The 22,646-nt window shown below is 38.8% G+C and overlaps 4 protein-coding genes across 6 annotated transcripts; 3 read left to right on the plus strand and 1 right to left on the minus strand.

Annotated features, from left to right (window-relative positions):
* The first annotated feature begins 883 nt into the window (after positions 1-883).
* On the plus strand, positions 884-7,850 carry tlr18 (toll-like receptor 18). The gene is made up of 4 exons (XM_079468713.1): positions 884-1,338; positions 4,619-5,589; positions 5,703-6,876; positions 7,049-7,850. Exons 2-4 carry the CDS (start codon positions 4,625-4,627, stop codon positions 7,415-7,417), a joined length of 2,508 nt encoding a protein of 835 aa, XP_079324839.1. The 5' UTR covers positions 884-1,338; positions 4,619-4,624; the 3' UTR covers positions 7,418-7,850.
* A 2,281-nt stretch (positions 7,851-10,131) lies between these two features.
* On the plus strand, positions 10,132-12,069 carry s100a1 (S100 calcium binding protein A1). Of its 2 annotated transcripts, none has more exons than XM_079469838.1 (3): positions 10,132-10,720; positions 11,588-11,756; positions 11,834-12,069. In XM_079469838.1, exons 2-3 carry the CDS (start codon positions 11,616-11,618, stop codon positions 11,981-11,983), a joined length of 291 nt encoding a protein of 96 aa, XP_079325964.1. In that variant the 5' UTR covers positions 10,132-10,720; positions 11,588-11,615; the 3' UTR covers positions 11,984-12,069. The 2 variants fall into 2 exon arrangements, with proteins under 2 accessions (XP_079325964.1, XP_079325965.1); XM_079469839.1 differs by having other exon boundaries at positions 10,714-10,847.
* On the minus strand, positions 11,584-15,507 carry mettl25b (methyltransferase like 25B). 2 transcript variants are annotated; one of them, XM_079469835.1, is made up of 9 exons: positions 15,257-15,507; positions 14,904-15,022; positions 14,513-14,729; positions 14,341-14,403; positions 14,119-14,253; positions 13,050-13,903; positions 12,746-12,930; positions 12,449-12,541; positions 11,584-12,224 (listed from the first exon to the last, which is right to left on the minus strand). In XM_079469835.1, exons 1-9 carry the CDS (start codon positions 15,374-15,376, stop codon positions 12,214-12,216), a joined length of 1,797 nt encoding a protein of 598 aa, XP_079325961.1. In that variant the 5' UTR covers positions 15,377-15,507; the 3' UTR covers positions 11,584-12,213. The 2 variants fall into 2 exon arrangements, with proteins under 2 accessions (XP_079325961.1, XP_079325962.1); XM_079469836.1 differs by lacking the exon at positions 11,584-12,224 and having other exon boundaries at positions 12,227-12,541; positions 14,894-15,022.
* Positions 15,495-21,874, plus strand: isg20l2 (interferon stimulated exonuclease gene 20-like 2). Its single transcript, XM_079469837.1, has 4 exons — positions 15,495-16,034; positions 16,514-17,224; positions 18,241-18,441; positions 19,332-21,874. Exons 2-4 carry the CDS (start codon positions 16,634-16,636, stop codon positions 19,440-19,442), a joined length of 903 nt encoding a protein of 300 aa, XP_079325963.1. The 5' UTR covers positions 15,495-16,034; positions 16,514-16,633; the 3' UTR covers positions 19,443-21,874.
* The last annotated feature ends 772 nt before the right edge of the window (positions 21,875-22,646 follow it).

Consider the following 22,646-nt stretch of genomic DNA (forward strand, 5'->3'; position numbering starts at 1 on the left):
TGAGAAACGCCAAAGTCCTTTTATACAGTCATGGTGCATGACACAAAGACACACCATACCAAATAATAAGTCGATCGGGCAAACGGTTGGGTAGTTATAGCCCTTTTCAAGAAAATTTATATTATAGCGCCACCTAGTTGCCAAACGCCAACTCCTTTTTACTGTGATCCTGGACTGAGAGTCTACAAATAGGGTCCAAACCCCGTGAAGATATCTCAAACGGTTCACGAGTTATGGCCATTTTATTAAAATTTTCTACTTCCGGTTCGGACGTTTTGATGCCCCCTAGCGACCCTGAATCGAAATTTCAACTTTTTTTCAATGAATATTTACATTCACACTCCACAGAATTCATCAGCGTTGGTTTGGTTCCAATCGGGCAAAAATCCAGGAACTAGTTAATTTTTTTTCCATAAAATGCTAATTAGCGGAAAAATTTGCATACCGGAAATGAAATCGGAGATAGCCATTTTTTAAATTGACAGCTGTCACAATGACACCAAACACTTTGTTGTGCGACATCCGGTTTACGAGCATTGAGCCCAAACGCATTAACCATCGCTATAGCGCCACCTATGGGTCGATTTGGCTGGTTCACTGTATCTGAGTAGCCTGCACAGATACAACCAACTGACCAAGTCTCCAGTTTCTACGACTTACGGTTTGGGCTGGGCGACGCGTTTTATGGCGGAATAATAATAAAGAAGAATAATCAAAATCCTTACAAATACAATAGGTTTTCAGCACTTCGTGCAGGAAACCCTAATTAGGTGTCTAGTAGTTGCACTTTTTCGGTCCTCAAAAACGAGGGTCCTTGATACGGTTCTCTCCTAACTCCGATGCAATAGGTGGTGCTGTAAAATGGTCCTAGAAGTGCGGTCCTGAGAGTGCAGCCTCCGATATTGCAATCTGATAATGTTGGACTTCTGCGATGATGAAAGATTCACATGCAACGGCAGCGAACCGACAGGGTGCGGTTTAACGTTATGGGTGCGCGCACGTTATCGAAAAATCCACTCTGATGCCAAAAAAAAACGGCCTCCACAGACTATGTAGTCCCTCTCCATGTATTTACAGGCTTTCCCCAGAAAACCCATAGCTGTGTCGCATTACCGTAACTCCTAACTGTATAATTAAGAGGGGTTGTTAATCACTGTGCACAGATGTTAATGCGGAGACTTCAGTAAGAAAATTCAAGTAACCTGATACGATGTAACGTTACCTCAATTCACCGGCATGCAGAACTCCCTCTGAATGTTTTTGTGGGCTCTCGTATTCTTTGAGGGAAGTAGCAACCGCTCAACACAGTATAAATACGGCTTTACAGTTCGTACAGAGGTAAGCAGACTTTACATTATCAATAGGCGTGTATCCGTGTTATTTCGCCAAGCAGTATTTATAAAACAGTCTTTGGTCCTTTATTGCAAACGTTTGAAAAGGTAAAAAATATCTGTCACTAAGATTCAGTGTTTGTTGGTGTGTTTGCCTTGCAGACGTCACACTAATACTACAATATTTGTAAATGTGAACAGATTATTAAACATCATGCACTTTTTGAAAGTTTCAGATAGAATCACACTAAATGATCAAATCTGCAGACTGGCACAGACTTTCTGCAACAAGACCAGACTGAAAATCTGGGCAAAATTTGAGCAATAGTCTTGTAGTGTATTTAAGCCTTAAAGTTTAGAGGCTCGCGTGTACTATCATAAATAAAACAACTTATTTCATAAACACCGCTTTGCTCTCTCGTGTGATTTTACAAGCAGGATGGTGATCGCTTCGCTGTTGGATGCTGACGCCACAATGTTTGATTTATAAAATGTTTGCACGCACGCGAACAGATACTTGTTTAAAGGAACAACCTGCTTATTCTTATTCTTGTACTATACCCTATTTGTAGAGATGCAAATAAAGTTATACTTAAAAAATCTCGAGAGAAATGTAAGGGAGCACATCAAGGCGGTTTCATACATTAATGATATAGAGAGTGCAATAATAAACGATTTTAGTTTAGAGGTAGGGCCACTTGAAAATCTTGCAAGTTTTGTACATTCGTTAGGGCTATTTAATTATCAGCATGGGTGCATGCTTTTTAAATAAATGTTTTTATTAAATAAATAAATGTAGGCTATTTACTAACGCTACAATTATATATTTAATCAGAATCAGAACAAGCTTTATTGCCAGGTGTGCTTACACACACGAGGAATTTGTCTTGGTTACAGAAGCTTCCAGTACACAAGAAAGGTTACAAGACAAGTAACAATCAACAAAGGCAACGAAAGTACAGAATAAAAATAAAAGTTAAGCACACAAAGGTGAAAGTGCAGTGTGACATATTAAAATATACAAGTTATGAGTTTATACATGTGAAATGTCTGAGGGAAAGTATTGCACACATTTATTGCACTGTAGGGTGTATGATATGTATATACAGATTCTATGAGATATCTACAGGTGTTTAAAATATACACATTTTAAGGTGCTATAAACGAAAAATCTGGCACAAAAATATTGCACACATTTATTGCAAAAGGTGAAAATTTAACTGTTCATGAGGTAGATGGCCTGAGGAAAGAAGCTCTTCCTATGTCTGGATGTTTTAGTGCTCGGTGCTCTGTAGCGCGACCAGATGGTAAGAGTTCAAACAGCGCACTAGTGTGCTGGGTGTGAGGGGTCCAGGGTAATTTTGTGAGCCCTTTTACCCACTCTGGATGAGTACAGTTCTTTAAGTGTAGGAAGAGTAGTGCAAATGATTCGCTCTGCAGTCCGGACTATCCGCTGTAGTCTTTCAGTTTTGGAGGCTGAGCCGAACCAGACGGTGATGGAGGTGCAGATGATGGATTCGATGACAGCTGAGTAGAACTGTACGAGCAGCTCCTGTGGCAGGTTGAACTTCCTCAGCTGCCGGAGGAAGTAAAGTCTCTGCTGGGCTTTTTTTACAATAGAGTCGATGTGAGCGTCCCACTTCAGATCCTGAGAGATGGTGGTGCCCAGGAACCTGAATGACTCTACTGCAATCACAGTGCTATTGATGATGGTGAGTGGGGGAAGTGCAGGGGGGTTTCCCCTAAAGTCCACTATCATCTCCACTGTTTTGAGCGTGTTCAGCTCCAGGTTGTTGTACCTGCACCATAGAGCCAGCTGCTCCACCTCCTGTCTGTATGCAGACTCGTCACCGTTCCGGATGAGACCGATAACAGTAGTGTCGTCTGCAAACTTCAGGAGCTTGACGGAGGGGTCTTTAGAGGTGCAGTCGTTGGTGTACAGGGAGAAGAGCAGTGGGGAGAGAACACATCCCTGTGGGGCACCAGTGCTGATGGCGCGGCTGTCTGACATGATTTTGCCCATTCTGACTAACTGTTGTCTGTCTGTCAGAAAGCTGGTGATCCATTGACAGACAGAGCTAGGGACAGAGAGCTGGGTCAGTTTGGTCTGGAGCAGTGATGGGATGATTGTATTGAAGGCAGAACTGAAGTCCACGAACAAGATCCTCGCATAAGTCCCTGGTTTGTCCAGATGTTGTAGGGTGTAATGCAGTCCCATGTTAACTGCATCATCCACAGACTGGTTTGCTCTGTAGGCAAACTGCAAGGGGTCCAGCAAAGGGTCAGCGATGACCTTCAAATAAGCCAACACCAGTCTTTCAAATGACTTCATGGCCACAGGTCTGTGGTAATTAACATTTTACAGATTTGTATTCAAGTTCCCTTTGAATTTTACCGTTTTTATTTGGATTTAAAAAACAACAGTAATATAATGCACTTGAAATAATGTGTAGCTTTATCACATTCCATTCACATGTTTCATAGATTCATGGTTAATTATTACTTTTAAACCTTGTTACTTAAAAACATGATTCACGTGAAATTCTTTCTGTATTTTATCTAATCTAATATTTATTCTGGGGTTATAAAGTAGGATTTGGTCACAAACACCTGTGCCAAGCATCCTCATGTGGCTCAAAACCTGCATATGAGTTTGATGAGGAACATGAAAGAAAATATGTTGAGAAATGTCACAGTGGTTGTGTGTGCATGCAATGGAAGTAAATAGGGGCAATGTGTTATATTAGTATGTGTATACAAATAATAGTGTTTGTTATAGGGAAACCACTGAAATACTTATTGAGGTACTACAAAGATAAAGACTGTTCTGTTTTACAAGAACAAATTATTTCCTGTTTCTGTTCCAGACAAAAAACTCACTTTAAGCAGTAAAATTTCGTTGCACTGTACTTGTATGTGTGTAATGACAATAAATTGAATCAAATCAAATCAAAATCAAATCAAAATCACGTGACAAAACCTTGTAATGAAACTTTTGTTTATAAAAAGAACTATAGTAGAAGCCTCTTAGAGACCTCTCTGCCCTGCAGATCACATCAAAAGGTTCAGTGTGTATTTCAGCTGATGTCACAGTAAACTGCAGGTTCTTTTTAAAGTGTAGCTGAATAGGTTTTAAGGGGGTCTTTGGTGTGTTATCAGTTGTCCATGCATTGTATTTTCAGAGGGAAAATAAATGAATCCAGGAATACAATATCAAACATTGAAACTGAGATTAGTGTTTCAAATAATATCAAATATTTAATATTTTTCTCTCTGTTTCCCTACAGATTTAAATGAAGATCATGGGAATGTTTGCCCTGTTTGCTCTGCTTCTGAGTCTCCAGGCCTTCCTGCACATTAAGCCAGTTAAATCCCAGCAGTCTTGTATAATAACAGCTGAGGGGCGTGCAGCAGACTGTAAAGGTCTTTGGCTACACTATGTGCCTACACAACTTTCGGCTTCTCTTGAACAGCTCGACCTCTCTTTCAATAACATACAGGTCATTCGCAAACAAGATTTTTTCAATTTTAGTCATCTGCGAGTCCTCAAGCTTAATTACAATAATATCTCACTAATTGTGGATGATGCCTTTCAGAGAAATATCCTGCTGGAGGATATAAATTTATTTAACAATTCTTTGACACAAATTCCCCTCAAAGCTCTGGAGCCACTCACAAATTTGAAAGTTTTAGAGTTGTCCAATAATATGTACACACAAGTATTTCTGGGTGATGCTTTTTTAAATTTCAGTCAGTTAAAGATTTTGTCGCTTGGTGGACCACTGGTCAGTAATTTGGGAAGCCTTGACATTTACGTATTGAGAAACCACTCATTGGGCAAGTTTGCCATCAAAACTGGAACTGGTCTTAAAAGTTATGAAATTGGGTTTTTCAAGACCCTCAACACAAAAAACTTGTGGCTCGATATAGCTATAGACAAAACACCAGATGAGCTTCCTAAAATATTAAAAGACCTAGCAAACAAAACATTTGACGTTTTGCGTTTCCGCAATCTTTTTGAATTTCAGTACTACACTGGTAATCAGGATATTTTTTATGGCCTGCAGTATGTTAATACTCGCACGTTGTTCTTCCATCGCGGTAAATTCAATGAGCAGGTCATGAGAATGGCTCTAGTAAATGTAGCAAAGAGTTCAATCAAAGCTTTAGCACTCGTGTATATTGACTTTGCTCGTTCGCAGAACATAACACAGGGATCCAGTGTGACAAACCTGACCTTGGAAAAGTTGGTGCTCTCGTAAGTTTTACTAACTTTCTTGATTATGACAAAACCAAATCTAGATATGCATTTATCAATATAAACATATTTCAATCTCATCTTAATTATGATCTTCTTGTTTTGTTCTAAAGGGACATCAGTAATCCAGATATAATTCGCTTCGACTGGCGCTTCACCTGGCTCAATCATGTCCGTCAAATCATTATATGGAACGTCAACTTCAACACTGTGCCTTGTGACTCATGGCAGGAGTTAAAAAGCGTTGAGGTATTCGACATCTCCAACAATCAGCTGAAGGACAGCTATCTTTATTACCCGCTATGTGACAACAGAAATTTGCTTTTACTTCAGACCTTTAATGTCAGTCGTAATCGCCTTATAAGTCTCAGTGACTTGGCATCTCTGACCAAGAACTTTGTCAAGCTGAACACGATCGATATGAGCCACAACCAACTGCGATATATAGGGAACCGTGTCTGTAACTGGATAACGACCATTACCAGAGTAATCGCTAATCACAACAGCATGACCAGCAACAGTTTTAAGTGCCTCCCCACTTCTGTGTTTTACCTCGATCTGTCGTACAGCAACCTGGACCAGCTCGACATGGACTATTTCAATAGAGCGTCCAACCTGACAGAGCTCCTCCTTAGCGGGAACAAGATCAAGTTCATCCCTTCCGGCTGGAGGAATCCATTTCTCAGGACACTCGCTGTAGATGGGAACTCATTTGGTCTCATTAGCATGACATCTTTTAAGGACATGCCTTCGCTACAGGTGCTGACCGCAGGGAATAACCCGTACCACTGTACCTGTGAACTTCATAAGTTTATACAGGAAACCACAAGTAAGGGCAAGGTAAACATTACAGACTGGCCGTATAACTACAAATGTTACCACCCGGAGCGTCTTCTCAATACGATGGTGTCCAGATACTTCCCTGGTCATTTAGCCTGCGATATTAAACTTGTTATCATCATATCTGTGTCGACGACGGCTCTTGTTGTACTCGGTATGGTGCTTCTCTGCTATATATTCCACGTGCCTTGGTACATTAAAGCTACATACCACATTATCAGAGCTAAGTACAGAGCCCATAAAGAAGGTTCTGATCAGGCTATGGACTACACATTTCACGCCTTCATCTCATACAGCCATTCGGATGCAGACTGGGTTAGAGAGCAGCTGCTGCCCGGTCTAGAGAACGCTAGGCCTCCCTATCGACTTTGCATCCATGAAAGAGACTTTATTCCAGGGAGGTGGATCATCGACAACATCATTGACAACATTGAAAATAGCCGCAAGGTATGGTTGAAATGAGTCCTTCTGCTGAGCTGCAGTCCAAACATCTTGGTAGATGTCTTCTTATCTTAAATCTGACATATAAAACATCACATTTTAGAAAAACTTAACATACTGATTGGCAAGACACGCCTTCTGAAGTTTTGTGAAGCATCATCATGTTTTTGTTCTTAAGGTCATCTTTGTGTTGTCGAGGAATTTTGTGAACAGCGATTGGTGCAACTACGAGCTCTACTTCGCCCAACAACGGGCCATCGGCAAGACGTTTAGTGATGTCATCCTGGTGCTCAAGGAACCCATTGATCCCACCTCGCTACCCAGCAAATTTTGCAGACTGAAAAAGATGCTCAGTACCAAAACTTACCTGGAGTGGCCACAGCAACCCACAGAGCAGAGTTTCTTCTGGATCCAGCTGAGGAGCGTTCTGGGCAAACCAAATGCAATAAAACAGCATACGCCAAGTCGGCATAGTCGTTTGTCTTCAGTGAGGTCGATGTGTCTTACTGAGGTGCCACTTGAAAACCAGAGTTGTGTAGACACTTAAGGTAAAGATGAAGATGGCCATTGTGTACAATAAGCTTTCAAATAGAGGTCATGCAGAACATGTAGAAGGGCATGTTTAAGGTGGCCATAAGAGGAAAAACATGAAAATAAATTTTCACATGATTAGTGTGTACACATTAGTTGTAATGTGTTTGAATCTGACAAACAACCAGACTTATCTAGAAAGGAAACAACTTACCCAATGATCCATAATGACAACACATATGCTCTGATAATCAATCTGTTCTATTTACATTAGTATGCAAGTTCATTTACTTACCATGATTAGGCCACTGAAGATCGATACTGCAACCAACTTATGTTTTCTGAACAGTTGTATTACTGCAATAAACCCATGATGTTCACAACACGCCATATTTGGCTCAGAATTTAAATCATGTTTTACAAAGTTCAAATTAAAGGGACAGTTCACACAAAAAAATGTATTCTGTCATCATGTACTTACCCTCGGGTTGTTCTAAACCTGACCTTGTATTGCTGAACACAAAGAAAGATATTTGTAAAAATGTCAGAAAACCAAACAGATCTCATCCCCCATTTACTGCAATAGTAGGAAAACAAACACTATGGGAGTCAATGGGGGATTAGATCTGTTTGGTTACTGACATTCTTCCAAATATCTTCCATTGTGTTCCGCAGAACAAAGAAATGTATACAGGTTTGAAACAATCTGATTGTGAGTAAATGAGGAGAGAATTTTCTTTTTTGGGGTGAATTTTTATTATACTGAGGTATAATTAGAATTTGTTGTTGACCTACTGTAGTTAAAAAAATAATTTGCATTATTAATGAAAAATAATTTACTGTACATTTATTAATTAAAAAAGTAAAACCGTGCTGTAAGAATGTTGTACTATACTTTAATTTAAGAATTGAAACTTTACGATTGAAGCTGCATATTTTCAAGGTCACAAGCCTTTTTCTCTGTTGGGAACATGCACTGACTCATAATGAATGTGAAATAGTTTTATTCGTGCCATCACATACCCACCACTTCCCCTTCACGAAATTGCACAACAATCAGATTCTCATTTTTCCATTTCTCATCACACATCACGTGACATGAATGCCCTAGAAAAACCAAAAATTGATTACAAATAGAAAGGTGATTACTCAAGTAAAATATGAGCAAGAGCCATGCCAGGAAACGATTACCGTTCTTTCAACTAGTTGGCTTCAATTCTGTTCTGAAACCAGAGCTGTGCTTCAGATTCTTATACCGAAAGAAAGCATGCACTATCATTGGGCTTTTACTGACATAACTTGAATCACAATAACAATACTGAATGTTTTTGTTATATTGATCGGTTTCTTCAGTACTACTTCATTGGGTTTTAGTGTAGACTATTAGTCAAAACAATGCATGCAATGACTACCAAATCACACCAGAGTGAGCACAGATCAAAGCTACCATGTTGCTTCACTTTACCCTGATTCAGGTACAACTGTGTTTACAAAAGGCTATTGTATGCTTCATATGTAATGGTGTAAAAAGGTCTATTATTAGTTGTATATTGTATTAACAGAAGATGTGAACTCATACAAAGACCATAAGATTAAATTTAATGTTTGAGCACATTATTTTTAAAGGTAACGTTAAACTGTATGTGAGCATATGCCACATGGGTGGTTTGCTGTTGGAGGCAATATTCCAAGGACCTGCACTTCTAGGTCCCTATTTTATGGGACAGCGCCACCTATCGAGGCGGAGTTCGGAGAACCGCAGTCCCAAGGATCCTACTTTTTAAGTGCACAAGACAGTATTTCCACCCACCATAGTTTTTTAAAGGTTTATTACACCCAAATACTACTTTATTTCTTACAATTAAACCGTATTGCTAACAGCTTAATGTTGAGTAATTATTGTGACTAACTAGCATATAACAACACACCAAATTAACAATAAATCACGGTAAAGCCTTTTCAATTACTAGATTAGCCAATTTAAGTACAGAGTGAAGACACAGGTTTAGTAGATTTAAGACTGTGTGTATTTTATAAAATAATAAATTAACAGTTGAACACACAAAAATTGTTTACAATGACCAACTTTATTAAATTCACCAACTTCATTGATGATGTTTTCATTGACTCCTAAGAAAGAGAATAGTGCATAGAGAAAGAGAGAGAAGTGAATGAAATAATGAGCATTCAGTTGAACATGTTCGACTCTCTAATTTTAAATGGCATATTTAAAAGATTAGATTAGATTCAACTTTATTGTCATTACACATGTACAAGTACAGGGCAACGAAATTTTGTTTAGTCTAACCAGAAGTGCAATATCAACAGGTGCAGGATATACAGTGGTTACATAAGTGCAAGAAATAACAGTATTATGGAAGTAGTTCATTCGTCTATGTACAATGAACAAGGCGGCTATTACTATAAACAAGAAATGTACAAATGTGTATACAATGATAGGTTATATAAAAGTAGTGCAATGGATATAGTCAAATAAATTATGGAAAAAAGCGATCTTAGTGACCACTAAGGCTGAAGCCAGAAACATTACTTTTAATTACGTTAATGTATTTATTAGTCTTTTGTCATACTATTGGCTACACTGAGCTCTATCTTTGAAATCACTTCATATAGTCTACACAGTACCTATTTTAACAGTCAATTATAATGATGTCAAATGTAACAATCAATATTCTAAAAATAAAATCGCAAGAAACTTGCTCATAACATGCGTAGGGTAACCAGGTTGACTCAAGCACGTGACAATGAAACCATTAAGATTAATTTAAATAACTCAAAATGTAAACAAGGTTTCACAACGAAGTGCTACTTGCTTGCCAGGCCTAGGATTAATCATAGTCACTTAATCAACATAAGCTTGTCAGTCGTCCTACGGTTTCGTTAAACAACTTACAACTCGTTTTACGGCATTAGAGGTCTATTGTGGCTATAGTGCATTCGAGACTTTTAAATGCATTAATACATTGTGGCTAGATAGTGAATTACATTTTTCGCAATTGTTTTTAATGTTAAACGAAAAACAATACGACTACGTTCGATAGGCTACTCAAACTCTTTTTGTCGTCCATACTTCAGAAAAACACGCAGATGCAATTGTAGCTAAAACCTAGGGTCCTAGAACAGCGTCCCAGAAATGCGGTCCTGAATGCGCAGCCTCCGGGATTGCAGGGAGATGCTACTCGTTGGAGGAGGCGTCTCCACCTTATTCCCCCGCAGGTGAATCAACGCTATTTAATGAGATGCTTTCAGGCGCATTTAACCACTTCATCAGGCGTAAGGTGCTGCTTCATTTCACTCGGTAAGTTGAAACAAGTCTTGCCTTTTCTGTCTTTTATAGTAGCGCTCTGAAAAGCAACCATGCCGATTACAAAAATATACATTGCAAGGCTGGAGTAAATTCTTCACTGACGTAATTGTGGGTTGATGTAAGATTAAATTTACCTTGTGCGATTCTTGAAGTTTTAACGGTTGTAATGTTGGTTAGCAGTCTTTTATTTGCCAAATTACATAGACCACCATTATAGATTAAGCCTCGACGTAGTTTATACTATTTAAGTACTAGCCAATTGACCACAATTAATTGTAACACGTTAAACATTATTAAAAGTAGGCGTACTGTAGTTTTGTAAACCGTTACGATCGACGTTTCTTTACGAAACTAAATTAACTAAAATGAGCCTATTAAAAGTACGTCAAATATATTCCTACATGCTTTGATGCTGAATTGTCAACATTGGCGCCTTTGGTTTCTACAAAAGGCTGATTGAATAATTGATGTATACCTGTCTTCCCCATACCTGCTAATCGTCATCTACCTGCCAAGGCCAAAAGGCCTGGTGGAGCAGATATTAGATCCGTCAGTGGGGTAGGTTAAGGGCCACTGGGGTCGTGCATGTGAGTGATGTATGTTGTGCTGAACAAAAAGTGTTATGCTACAGGATTCACGTCTTTAAATTCTCTATCACTTGGGTTTTTTTTTCAAATTAGGGCATTACCCTCAAAAGGCATACATGCTCTATAATCTATACAGTTGAACACGAATTTGAACAATATTTGCTCAAGGGTAAAAATGTTTACACAAGTTGAAGGGTACATTGTATGAGAATACTGCTCCAGTTGACCTAAATTTACCATGGAAAAATCCCAATGTAACATGTTTTTGCAGGGTAGTAGTCATTTAATTAAAAAGCACCATGGTTTCGAAGCTGGAAAATGCAATGGAAAGCCTGATTAAAGTCTTCCACACATACTCATCTAAGGAAGGAGACAAGTACAAGCTGAGCAAAGCGGAGCTCAAAAGCTTGCTTCAGGGAGAACTCAATGACTTTTTATCAGTAAGTGTAAAAAAAAGCTTACAGCTTAAGCTACATGCATGTTTGCTGGAACATTGTAAATAATTGTTCTCTTGTAGGCGAGTAAAGACCCCATGGTCGTGGAGAAGATCATGTCTGATTTGGACGAGAATCGAGATGGGGAGGTGGACTTCCAGGAGTTTGTTGTGTTGGTGGCTGCCCTCACAGTGGCATGTAATGAATTCTTCGTAGAAAGCATGAAGAATTGAATGTATTTACTTTCATAAGTGAATGTCTCATTTGCAAATGCTATTCATGAGAAATAAAGGCTCTGCATGTGACTGAGAAACTGTGTATGGAAAAGCTGTCTTTTAATGCCGTTGAATTATCTGATTGTTGCAAGAGCGACATCTACAGGTTATTACAGCAACCACAAACCTGGTCCCAATATGTGCTGGGTCTTTCTAAAAGTATCCAAAATGGATGCATTAATAAATATTTAGTTGTTAACTATAAGAGAAAAATGACAAATGTCAAAAATTTGTCACAGGTATTTTTAATAAATACACACAGGCCACAATCAGAAATGGCAAAGGGAAACAAATATTTGACAATCGCTAGTAGATCACTCACAAAAAATTCAAATTCACCATTACATTTCCAGTGGATTGTGAAGGTGCCTTTTAAACCATGCAAATTTATTGTGGTGTTCTAATAAAAATATCACTCCTTACAGCTCTGTGCTGCGCCCGGCTTTATGGCCACCAATACAAGGTTTCTTGGGGAAAAAGCAGCATCAAATAGTGGAATGAGTTTACTTTGAAAACCTGAAAATTTCAATAAAAATATATTACCTTGCGTATTTCTGTAGACAAGAGTAAAGATCACTAAAAATGATCCATAATTTCAAATAAACACCTTGACTAATATAACAGCAGGTCATTCAGAGATGTCTAAATGCTTCACTCCAGCAGAAGCTGCCAGTGAGATCTGTTTTTACACTCCATTTACTCTTGCTCTGCTCCACTTACCCCTCTCCTGGAGGAATATCATTCTGTCCAGTAATACAAGAGTCTCCACCACAGGTGCAAGAAGCAGAACCAGGCTGAAATACACCACCACCCTGCCCTGCTGTGCTAGCATTGCCTCCACACAGACAGGGTCAAGGTGGAGATCAGCGGGTAAACCCACCCGTGGCAGTGCCATGCGAGCATACCTGTGAGAACGCAGAGATTTAATGATATAATGCAGCATGAGGGCATAACACTGACACGTCTCATCACAGAGATTAATGCATTGGTCAGTGCTGACAGGGAAAAAATAGGTTTTACTTACTCAGAGAATGACAGTGTATGGGCCTTCTTAACTGTTTGAACCCCTGGCCTGCGTAATTCAGGTCTTGCTGCTCTGATGATGGTTTCCAAGACAGCTCTGTAGCAATGTGTCCGCAGTAGCCCGCTCTCCTCTCTCAGCCTGTGGAGATAGTCCTCTATTGCATGACAAGCCCCCTCTCGTGCCTTGTAGGACAGCTGGTGCCCTGGTAATCCACGTACCCAGTCACTCATAGTATAACCATATTCTGAATGAGAGGCCATTGAGGCAGATGAGAAGTGGGGTTGTATCACCCCTGGAGGGTTTGGGTTATCCTGGGTTGAGATTTTCATATAGCAGCAAGCGACAGAGGTGATAACCTGAACATGAGGGCAATTGGCAAAATGTCGAAGAAGTGTTGAGCTAAGGTCCCCACAGGCATGAAGCCCAGTAAGGACAAAGTTACTAGATCCTTTGGGATCAACACCAACATCTGGGATTGTCACTTCAGATTCAATAAAGGGTAAAGTGTTAATAGGAGATTCACTGGAAAGCTTGCACATGTGTTCTGAGGTAGAGTGTGTATCGTTTTTAGATTTCACCCCAGATAGAGAAACCACAGTGTTTATTTGGTCTGCTGCACATGTAGTCCGCAACTCCTCTGCATGGGCCTGGTAGGAATTTGGTTCTAATTCCATCTCCTGTTTTGATGGCACTGATAGCTGTTTCTTTTCATACTGCCCAGTGATAGGTCCATCACTGTCCCTTTTACTTGCCGTCACATGGAGTTGCTTGATAAAAACATCCCATGATGCCTTTGGATCAACCCAGCCCACCACATGGCAGGGAGCGGGTCCATGTTCAGAATGCAGACCTGACTGAAACAGAAATACAGAAGTTAATTCTCAACCCCGAAAAAACTGTGCCACAGTAGTGGTTTGGTTTTAGAATTAATAATCAATTGTTATATTTGCTGTGGATTTAAGGAAGAGTCAAGAAGTTTGATCTTACATGTATATCTACAAAAACACATCTAATGTCTACATTTAATTACAAACGAGATAATGTAAATATGTAAATATCAGGGTCATACCCGTTGACTCTCTTTGTCCAGTGTCTCTAGGAGCTGTCTATCAAATTTGGTGGCCATGGAAACCAGGTCAGGATCAGCCTCAATTCCAGTGACATTAAGGCCAAGTCCAAAAGACAGAAAACGTGTTAAATGGCCCTGCAGGGATCAAAGTGGGCTACAGTTTAACAGCCAAATGTTTAGCATAAATAAATCATAGAGAAACATAGCACAATGCAACTGTACCTGTCCGGACCCAACATCAACCACAGAGTTACAGTTAGCCTGGTCACACAAATCCTTAACCAGCTAGGAAAAGGGGTTTTTAAACAATATATGCAAGTTTAATGGTTTGTCTAGTGAATAAACCCATTTCAATTAACAAAATTCAAACAACTTTCATATACAATACACATACCTTTCCAAGTCGACGGATTTCATGCTGCTTCTTGGGTTTAACGTGTTTGCGGAAAATTTGTCCTAACAAAGAACTTTGACTCTGGTTGGAATTAAACTCGTCTGGCATCTGTGCACCTGCATCCTGAGGGTCTCCAGCTGGTGCTTTACGTGGAAATGACAGGGCATGTGCTGCCGTCTGCAGCGCCAGCAAGGACAAAGGCCACACAGATGGGTAACTAAGACAAAAATAAAAAGCCCTGTAAAATATTGTTCCATTATTTTGCTCCATCTGCAGTTCTGTGAGTGGTTCATTTGTTTTTACTGACTATACAGTGCCAGTAATGTAACTGAATGGCTGAATATGTGAATTAATGCTCCTTGTGCATTATTCTCAACCGACCTTCTCTTACCGTCTGTCTTTTAAATCTCTATCGAGCAGTAGGTCAGCGATCTGTGGGGGTGTAAGATCACCGAGGGCTTTCTGCCAGCTCACAGGCAGAGTATCCCACAAACTCTCACTGAAGAACTCCTGTGGGGACAGAAACACCGATACACTTTCAGATGTACATGAATATTTTAGCATTCTCTCGTAACAAACATGATGCTAATCCGACAGAAAATAACCCACGTCTTTGAGTTTAAGGTTGAGCAGATTATTCGTTTACCGTTACACTATGGCTACGGGTCCAATTCGGACATACGTTAAAAGACATGTTAAACACATAGAGTTTGTGACTGAGATAAAGCACAAAAATTCATTTACTATTATGTAGGAGTCCGATATGTGTCTGTAGTTTGACAGTAGCGTTGTCAACTTCACGGCCAATCCTCTCTGCTCCTGCTCTGATAAAGTCACTACAAACATTTCAAAAACAAAATACATAAGGATTAAAAAGTGTGGGCTGCTGGTCCTGAGAACGCCTCACTTCCATTGATTTATTGTGATAGTTATTGCGAATAGGTGTGTTCGACTTCATGCGGCGCTGCGCAGACCAACGCCTGACTTGAAGCAGTGCATGCCGGTAAGAAATTTTGTCCGACTTGAACGGTTTTGGCTAGAAGGGATACGGCTGCTTCCACTGGGCATGCGCACTGCAATACCGCATAATCTTTGTCATGCTGACAACAGTTAAAACATGTTTTTAATGTAGGTTTAGGATTGAGGTAGGTGTATGCATTATCTAATGTAATATATTGTTAATTTGTGGCGAGATTTCGCAGTACTTCTGGCCGTAGCTGTATCCCTTCTAGCAACATCCGACTAGGAATGGCACACGGTTCTGCGTAGGGCGATCAGCAAATTATATCGAAGTACCGCGAGAGCAACGTTCAAAAGCACAGCTCACGCGGTGTTATGAGGTCATACACTTATTGGCCTGCGCAACGTCGCTTGTTTCCGGGCAGCAAATAAACCACGTGTTCTCAGCTCGCCTCTTTACTTGCCCTTCGACCTGGAAACACACCGTTAACCCCACGTTTGGTCACGTGGGGGATTAGAAGCGTAGTTTTATGACATTTTTGTTCATTTTCCACAAAAAATGGTATGTATTTGATCATTTCATGTTTGTAATATTGTATTGCATATTATACATAACATGAATATGCGAGATGTATTTCTATGGACAGTGTGGGTAGACAGTTTTGAATCTGTATTAGTTGATTAGCGTAGCCTAAATCAAATCAGGGTAACATCCGTGATGGTTTAGTTTCATATATTGAACAAAGGGTAACGAGTTGTTTTGGGTAATACTCCGACTAAATGATATTGTAATTTACAGTGGAAATGTCTTGTCCGTATTGGGCTATAAGCGTGTGTTTACCCTCTGTTTGTAGTTAGTGTTTATAGGCTATGTGGTAAAGCTGGATTATTATTATAAAATTAAAAATAGTTCAGTATAAGTAGTATAATTTATTCTAGTCCAATTTCGACCAATAAATCGCATGGCCAATAGGAGTTTGTGGACAGAATGTAAATTCTAAAATATATTTTTATTGATGTTCTCTCTCTTTCCTTTTATAGAGTGAAAGAACATCGAGGAGTCACCTGTTTTAACACCACAGTTTTGTACGTCATAGTTTTGTATTTCAAAACCATTTCTGTAGGTATTGATAGAATTAAATCACCTTTGTGGGTGAAAGTATGTCAGGGATTTCGCTTAACCTGAATTTTAGCCCAACACCAAATTCAGGGAAAAAGAGGAAATCCAAAGCCAAATACAAATGTTCTCATAAATGGAAACGTTTTGTGGATAAAAATGCTCATTTGACCCAAAATAAAAATAATTATAATGGAAACGAAAGAAAGCAAAATAACGTGCAGATCAATGGAGAGAGGCAATCAAATCCAGGTGCTGTTTTTCCAAAATTTTATACCACTCAGCCTGATAAAACCAACAAGCCTTCCAGCTCTGCACAGGTGCTTTCTCAGAATTCCTCAACTTCAGTTTCATCCACGGCCTGTACATCTCAAGGAAAACCAGCACAAAGACTGGTTCCCACCACTATTGGACCTTTTAAATATATAGCATTGGACTGTGAGATGGTAGGAACGGGACCAAAGGGGTCCACTGGTGAGCTTGCGCGGTGTAGTATCGTCTCCTATGATGGCGATGTCATTTATGATAAATTCATCCAACCAACTAGACCTGTCACAGACTTTCGAACACGTTGGAGTGGAATCAGGAGGCAGGATCTACGCAATGCCACACTCTTCAGACAGGCACAGGCAGAGGTATGGGAAAGCATTCTTATTAAACTGTGAAAAGTGTATTAAAAAATCCATGACTTTGCTAGTGCAGAGCTACAGGTCCACCAAAGCCCACTCATGTCTTTTATCAAGACTAATGTTAGGCTTTAATATTTCTTAAATAATAATACGCTTAACTAAGTTTTTCTGACATTTGCATTGTCTGCTTAACCAAAATCCTTATTTTATTGACTGAAGTGTCATTTTTAAAACACTGTTGACACAGAAATGAACAACTGTGTGTTTAGTGGCAGATGAATGGTTGAACATAGAAAGGTAGTTTTTGTATGTTTTTTAATTTGTTTCCAGCTTTCTAATTCAATCTGTGTATTTAGTATAAAAAATCTGTAATATCTGAACATTTTTAAAACTATATTTATTTCTTAATTTGTAAATGGGGAATTTACTGGGTGCAGTAGTTTTTAACAACATTTTTAACTATTAACCTTTTTATGCTCTGGAAATGGACCTTTTAGGCGCATAATTTTAAGCTAATTATAATCACAATATATGTGCTTTCATCCAGTGTAATTTTTTTCAGTTTTAGATATGTAAGTATTAACAACCAGTGGTACTTAAAGGGGTCATATTGCGCGAATACATGTTTTTCTGTGTCTTTGGTGTGCTATATAAGTTGCCCATGCATGTATTAGAAACGTAAAATTGCAAAAATGCAAGTGTCTGTACAAAAGATACATTCTATCTAAAAACAAATGCTCACCCAGATCTATTTGAAACACCTTGTGTAACCACACCCCGACAAATCTACATCTGCGATGAGCTTTGTAAAAAATCCATGTTTCAGAGAGGCGGGGCAAAGAGAAGATACAAACACAGTACAGAGATACAGTTTTCTTAAATCGTGTATACAAACTGCTGTTTGTTGGGCTATGTCTGTCAGGCTTTTTTTGCAGTGTATATTCAGGCTACATACTAACATGCAATAAAACGTGGACGTCTTGTTGCCCTAATCTAAGTGCTATTTTATTTTTTGCACACAGATTTTGAAGATAATGACAGGGAAAGTGGTCGTGGGCCATGCCATCCATAATGACTTCAAGGCCTTAAAATATTTCCATCCTGCTGGCCAAACACGAGATACCGCACGGATTCCACTCCTAAACCAGAAAGCTGGATTTCCTGAGCATGAAACTGCATCTCTGAAGAGGCTCACCATGGCTCTCTTCAACAGAAGCATACAAGTGGGTTAAACACATTCCAACCAGACGTTATAATGTGATGTGAGATATTGCACGAAACTCTGAGTGCTGAGTATGGTTTGGCTGTAAAATAGAGATAAGGAAAATCTGGAACAACTCATTCCTTTACAGTTCAGTACAAGTTGGGATTTGAATTACGTTTTCGCTCTCTGTATATTATAATATAATATATCGTCGCCGTCCTTCCAAAACCTTGGATGTCCAGATTCACAGTTTTGCAGGAAATTGAAAAAACAGTTTTAAAATAATTTAATACTGTGTAGTCATAGTTGACAAGCACTTTTTAGTACTTTTTTTGCTAAGATATTTCCAAAACCAAGTGACAAAAAAAGGTTGACTAATAATACAACATGCGATGCAAATAAATATACGCAGAAGATTCAAAGATTAACACAACTAAAAAGAAAAAGGGTGACCGTATGCTGATGAGTTTGGTTCAGTTTGCGAGGTGCAGCGCTCCACAAATAAGTTCAAGTTTTCTTTATTTTGCAAAAGCACACGACTAAAAGTAGCTAACTTTGCAGTATCTAATGATGTACTCATAGTCATATATGTTTGACCATAAATCATCACAGAGTTTTTTAAAGTTGTTTCTGCCATTTATAAGTAACAGCTCAAGCAATTGCGCCTGCGCCTTACACAAACACACAATATTCCAGCATTTCAAACTCCACAGCCTGTTCATTACCAAAATAAAATAGTTATTGCCAGATGCCAGGGATCTGCCAAATGAGGTGCCGGATCGGATTTCAGAGGTGCCCGATCCGGCTTATTAGGCCAAAATTAAGCCCTGGTTTCAGAGCTTTGTACAAGACTGTTTTTAGCATTGTATTCACATGTTTTCCACTAAAAACTCTTGTTATTTTTTTCAGGTTGGGAGAAGAGGCCATTCATCAGTAGAAGATGCCAAAGCCACCATGGAACTGTACAAATTAGTGGAGGAGGAATGGGAAAGAACGCTGGCCTCTCAGGCTGTTAGCTAAAAAGGAGTAAAGGGTCTTTCTTTGTACTGAAAAAAACAATAGTGCTACAATTTGAAAAAGTAACTTTTAATATGCAACCAGTCTTATTATTTTCTTATCTTTGATATTTTCGAAAGTGACTTTCTTACTTGTTTTACCTTTTTAAGAACAGATCAACTTCTCAGCTGAACCGGTTGGCCTTAAACACCACTAGGGGGCTCTTCAGTTTTAGTCTAACAAGTAATTTTAACTTATTTTATCTGTTGACTGTTGTCTCTTTGCAACATTTGTTTATTTTGCAAAAAGTTTGGACATGATGTCTACTGTTCATGGGTAGTTGACGAGTAAATCGCATGTGTGTCCAATTATTTGACACAGCAAATTTGGAATTTAGAAGTATCACATAAATTCATTGTTAGTTTTTTTCTAAATGTTTGTCACATTAAAAGACAAGTTTGCATATAAGTCTGACAACTACCCACATACAGTTCTGGTCAGAAACTCAGACAAAACTTTTTGTAGTAAGTGGTGAGTAAAAAGCTGCCCTCAGTGCTCCTCTCTCTGCCTGTCTTTCTTTCTCTTGTCTGACGAACAAGATGAGTCAGCATTTTTTATCAACTGTGAATTCAACACAACCACATGAATTATAGCCCCTCCTGTATTTAACTGTCAAGATCAACAGGGCTACTGCTATTCCTAAGATTATAGTTTAAGCTCTTCTTCCTCCCAACCCACTCAATCATAAGTGAGACTGTTTAGGATCCAGTTGCCTCGCTTTGGTAATGTTTGGGAGGCAGTCAGGTCTTCCTTGCCAACTAGTTTCCCAGCAGTGTAACAAGACTGCTATAGACTGATTTGCGGTTTTCAATTTTGATAGGATCATAGTTATTGATTTGCTAGTTGGACACAGTGGATTAATCAAAATGTTTACAAACACAGAGACTTGCTGACACTCTTGGCTTGTAAACATGTAAAAATGTGATGCACTTGCTTTGGGTTTATTTCTGTGTAATGAGATACCTCAAACAAATAGCCATAAGACTAAAACTGGGTTCAGAAAACTCCTTGACATGAAGTGCCATTTAAATCCAACAGACTTTTTATATCCATAGCAATAGAAAATAGATGAAAATGTAGTGATTTCTTTAGATCAGTAATCCACCCATCCCGTCAATTTGTTTAAATAAATAAATGAATAAATCCAATGTAATGTTCCTATTTCTACTCGAATATTAGCCCTCATGTGCCATTGATGTCAAGCAGGTTCAAAATGTCACAGTAGATATAATATGACTATGCTGGAACAGAGAAGACATTCGGTTATCTGGTAGTTTGACATTTATATGTGTTTTAATCACTCTGATAAATTGAATCGAACTGTTTAAATCCGATGAAATCTGAGTTATTAAAGTGTGCCATAAAGAGACGATGGTCGGCATGACTTCATACTTTCCAAATTGTGGCTTGGATTGCAAGTTAGTAATGTCTGTAAAACGGATCAAGTTTTAAAATCCTTTCAGTGGTTGGCAGACAAATGTAATCGTGTGGTAAAGAGAAAGTTACCCTTGCTCATTAATAAAGAAATATCATAATGCAAGATCCAATAAATAATGTACTGGAGCTGTCAGATGGGTGACGACAAATGTTCTAGCTGATGAAAATCCACAATCCTATATTTGAAACTTTTATTTTTAAGCCCGAATTAAATCCGTTGTGTCTGATTTGGTGGTTATCCGAAACATTGGAATAGTGTATTCCAAATTAAAAGTCCTTTAAAATAACCTGGACAAAGTCGATTTCTTCTTGAAGCCTTGGACTGCAATAAAGACGGAATTTTTACTTTTAGCATTGTTTAAAGGCACTTCTGTGTTAATTCTGGAAATTTCTCAAGGGCCTACCTGACCGTATCAAAGAGTATGAGAAGCATACAGTATTCATTCTCCTTTCTCCAGTCTCTGTGATTTGCTAAACCAACCATGAAGCAAGACTGTTCACATGCGGTCCACTTCACAGATATGACTCACAAATGAATCAGATTCACATTTACAGTAATGATTCATATATCTAAGCCAATGCAAACTAGTAATTTCTCTAAGCAATTGTCTTATTACTTAGGTATGTGGTTGTTACAGGTTACCAAACTTAATGCAAACGTCTCTTGTTTGGAAAGAGTGAGCACAGCAACTGATTTGTAGGATAAATGTAGCATTGAGAATGTTTATTTAAGAGCTTACACAACCATTTATTCACATTTCGAAAATGGTGGGTTGTTTGCAGCCCAGCAAATGAATGTTTTAGCAAAAACGAAACATCTGCTTGCTCTTTATTCTGAACAAGAGCACAGGCTTTCACTGTTGATAAACAATAGATATGTTTACAGAATTTTTCATTACAGAACTTTTAATGGTTTAATTGAAATTGCGTTACTATTCATGATGACTTTAATGGAAAGTGTAGTCTCTCCCCCCCCTCTCTCTCCCTCCTATATTCCACTTTTGGACGTTTAACTTTTTCTACGTCCTATCCCACTGTACATATCGCGCCATGGGACAAATGAGAAAATGAACACAGTTGGTTGAAGTGGGTGGGTTGATCAAATATCCTGCGCGTTTATTCCTCCACTCTCTTCCGATCTCTCTCTTTACTCTCCTTCTCTGGACAGAGCACAGCATCCATCACCTTTATGAAACTGCCCTACACATCTTCATCAGAACTGGACTAAGAAAGGAAACACAACGATCACCCTCGTCAGGTGGTGCGTGGCTTTCCATTATTCGAAAAAATGAGTCGTTTTACGTTAGGTAAAATCAGCTTGGCATATAGATTCGTGTTTTTCGATACATTTTTTGGAGTGATTTTGACTTTTGGCAAGTTTATTTTAGGATAAGTAGACGAGTGCTAACGCGGTGCGTTTTTGGTTTGCCTAATTTATTCGCGGTGCAGAGCACGAGCTGCTGTAATGAATGAGATTACTTACTGAATATTCATGTTGCATCAGCGCATATGGAGTGCTTGGCTAAGTTTTCTACAGACTTGTAATTATTGAGTGTCTTAAAAGTGCCGTAATGATCAATTTTGTATTTGCTGAAACATAGCATAAACCAGTAGTAAAAATAGTTAAAGTTGTTGGTATCTGTTAAAATGGTTAAGTTGTTTAAAAATGTGTTAAATATAGACATTAAATGTGAAATTGAGATGTTTTATTAGCTAATCTTTTCCTATTGC

Source organism: Barbatula barbatula, assembly GCF_947034865.1.
Source record: "Barbatula barbatula genome assembly, chromosome: 12".
NCBI lineage: Eukaryota > Metazoa > Chordata > Actinopteri > Cypriniformes > Nemacheilidae > Barbatula > Barbatula barbatula.

Excerpts from the sequence above, each read along its gene's own strand:
- s100a1 (XM_079469838.1), top strand. The coding sequence starts at position 11,616 with ATGGTTTCGAAGCTGGAAAATGCAATGGAAAGCCTGATTAAAGTCTTC. Across the intron at positions 11,757-11,833 it reads AACTCAATGACTTTTTATCA|GCGAGTAAAGACCCCATGGT; the intron begins GTAAGTGTAAAA and ends GTTCTCTTGTAG.
- isg20l2 (XM_079469837.1), top strand. The coding sequence starts at position 16,634 with ATGTCAGGGATTTCGCTTAACCTGAATTTTAGCCCAACACCAAATTCA. Across the intron at positions 17,225-18,240 it reads TCAGACAGGCACAGGCAGAG|ATTTTGAAGATAATGACAGG; the intron begins GTATGGGAAAGC and ends TTTTGCACACAG. Across the intron at positions 18,442-19,331 it reads TCTTCAACAGAAGCATACAA|GTTGGGAGAAGAGGCCATTC; the intron begins GTGGGTTAAACA and ends TATTTTTTTCAG.
- tlr18 (XM_079468713.1), top strand. The coding sequence starts at position 4,625 with ATGAAGATCATGGGAATGTTTGCCCTGTTTGCTCTGCTTCTGAGTCTC. Across the intron at positions 5,590-5,702 it reads TTGGAAAAGTTGGTGCTCTC|GGACATCAGTAATCCAGATA; the intron begins GTAAGTTTTACT and ends TTTGTTCTAAAG. Across the intron at positions 6,877-7,048 it reads ACATTGAAAATAGCCGCAAG|GTCATCTTTGTGTTGTCGAG; the intron begins GTATGGTTGAAA and ends TTTGTTCTTAAG.
- mettl25b (XM_079469835.1), bottom strand. The coding sequence starts at position 15,376 with ATGTATTTTGTTTTTGAAATGTTTGTAGTGACTTTATCAGAGCAGGAG. Across the intron at positions 15,023-15,256 it reads TATCGGACTCCTACATAATA|GAGTTCTTCAGTGAGAGTTT; the intron begins GTAAATGAATTT and ends CTGTCCCCACAG. Across the intron at positions 14,404-14,512 it reads AAATCCGTCGACTTGGAAAG|CTGGTTAAGGATTTGTGTGA; the intron begins GTATGTGTATTG and ends CCCTTTTCCTAG.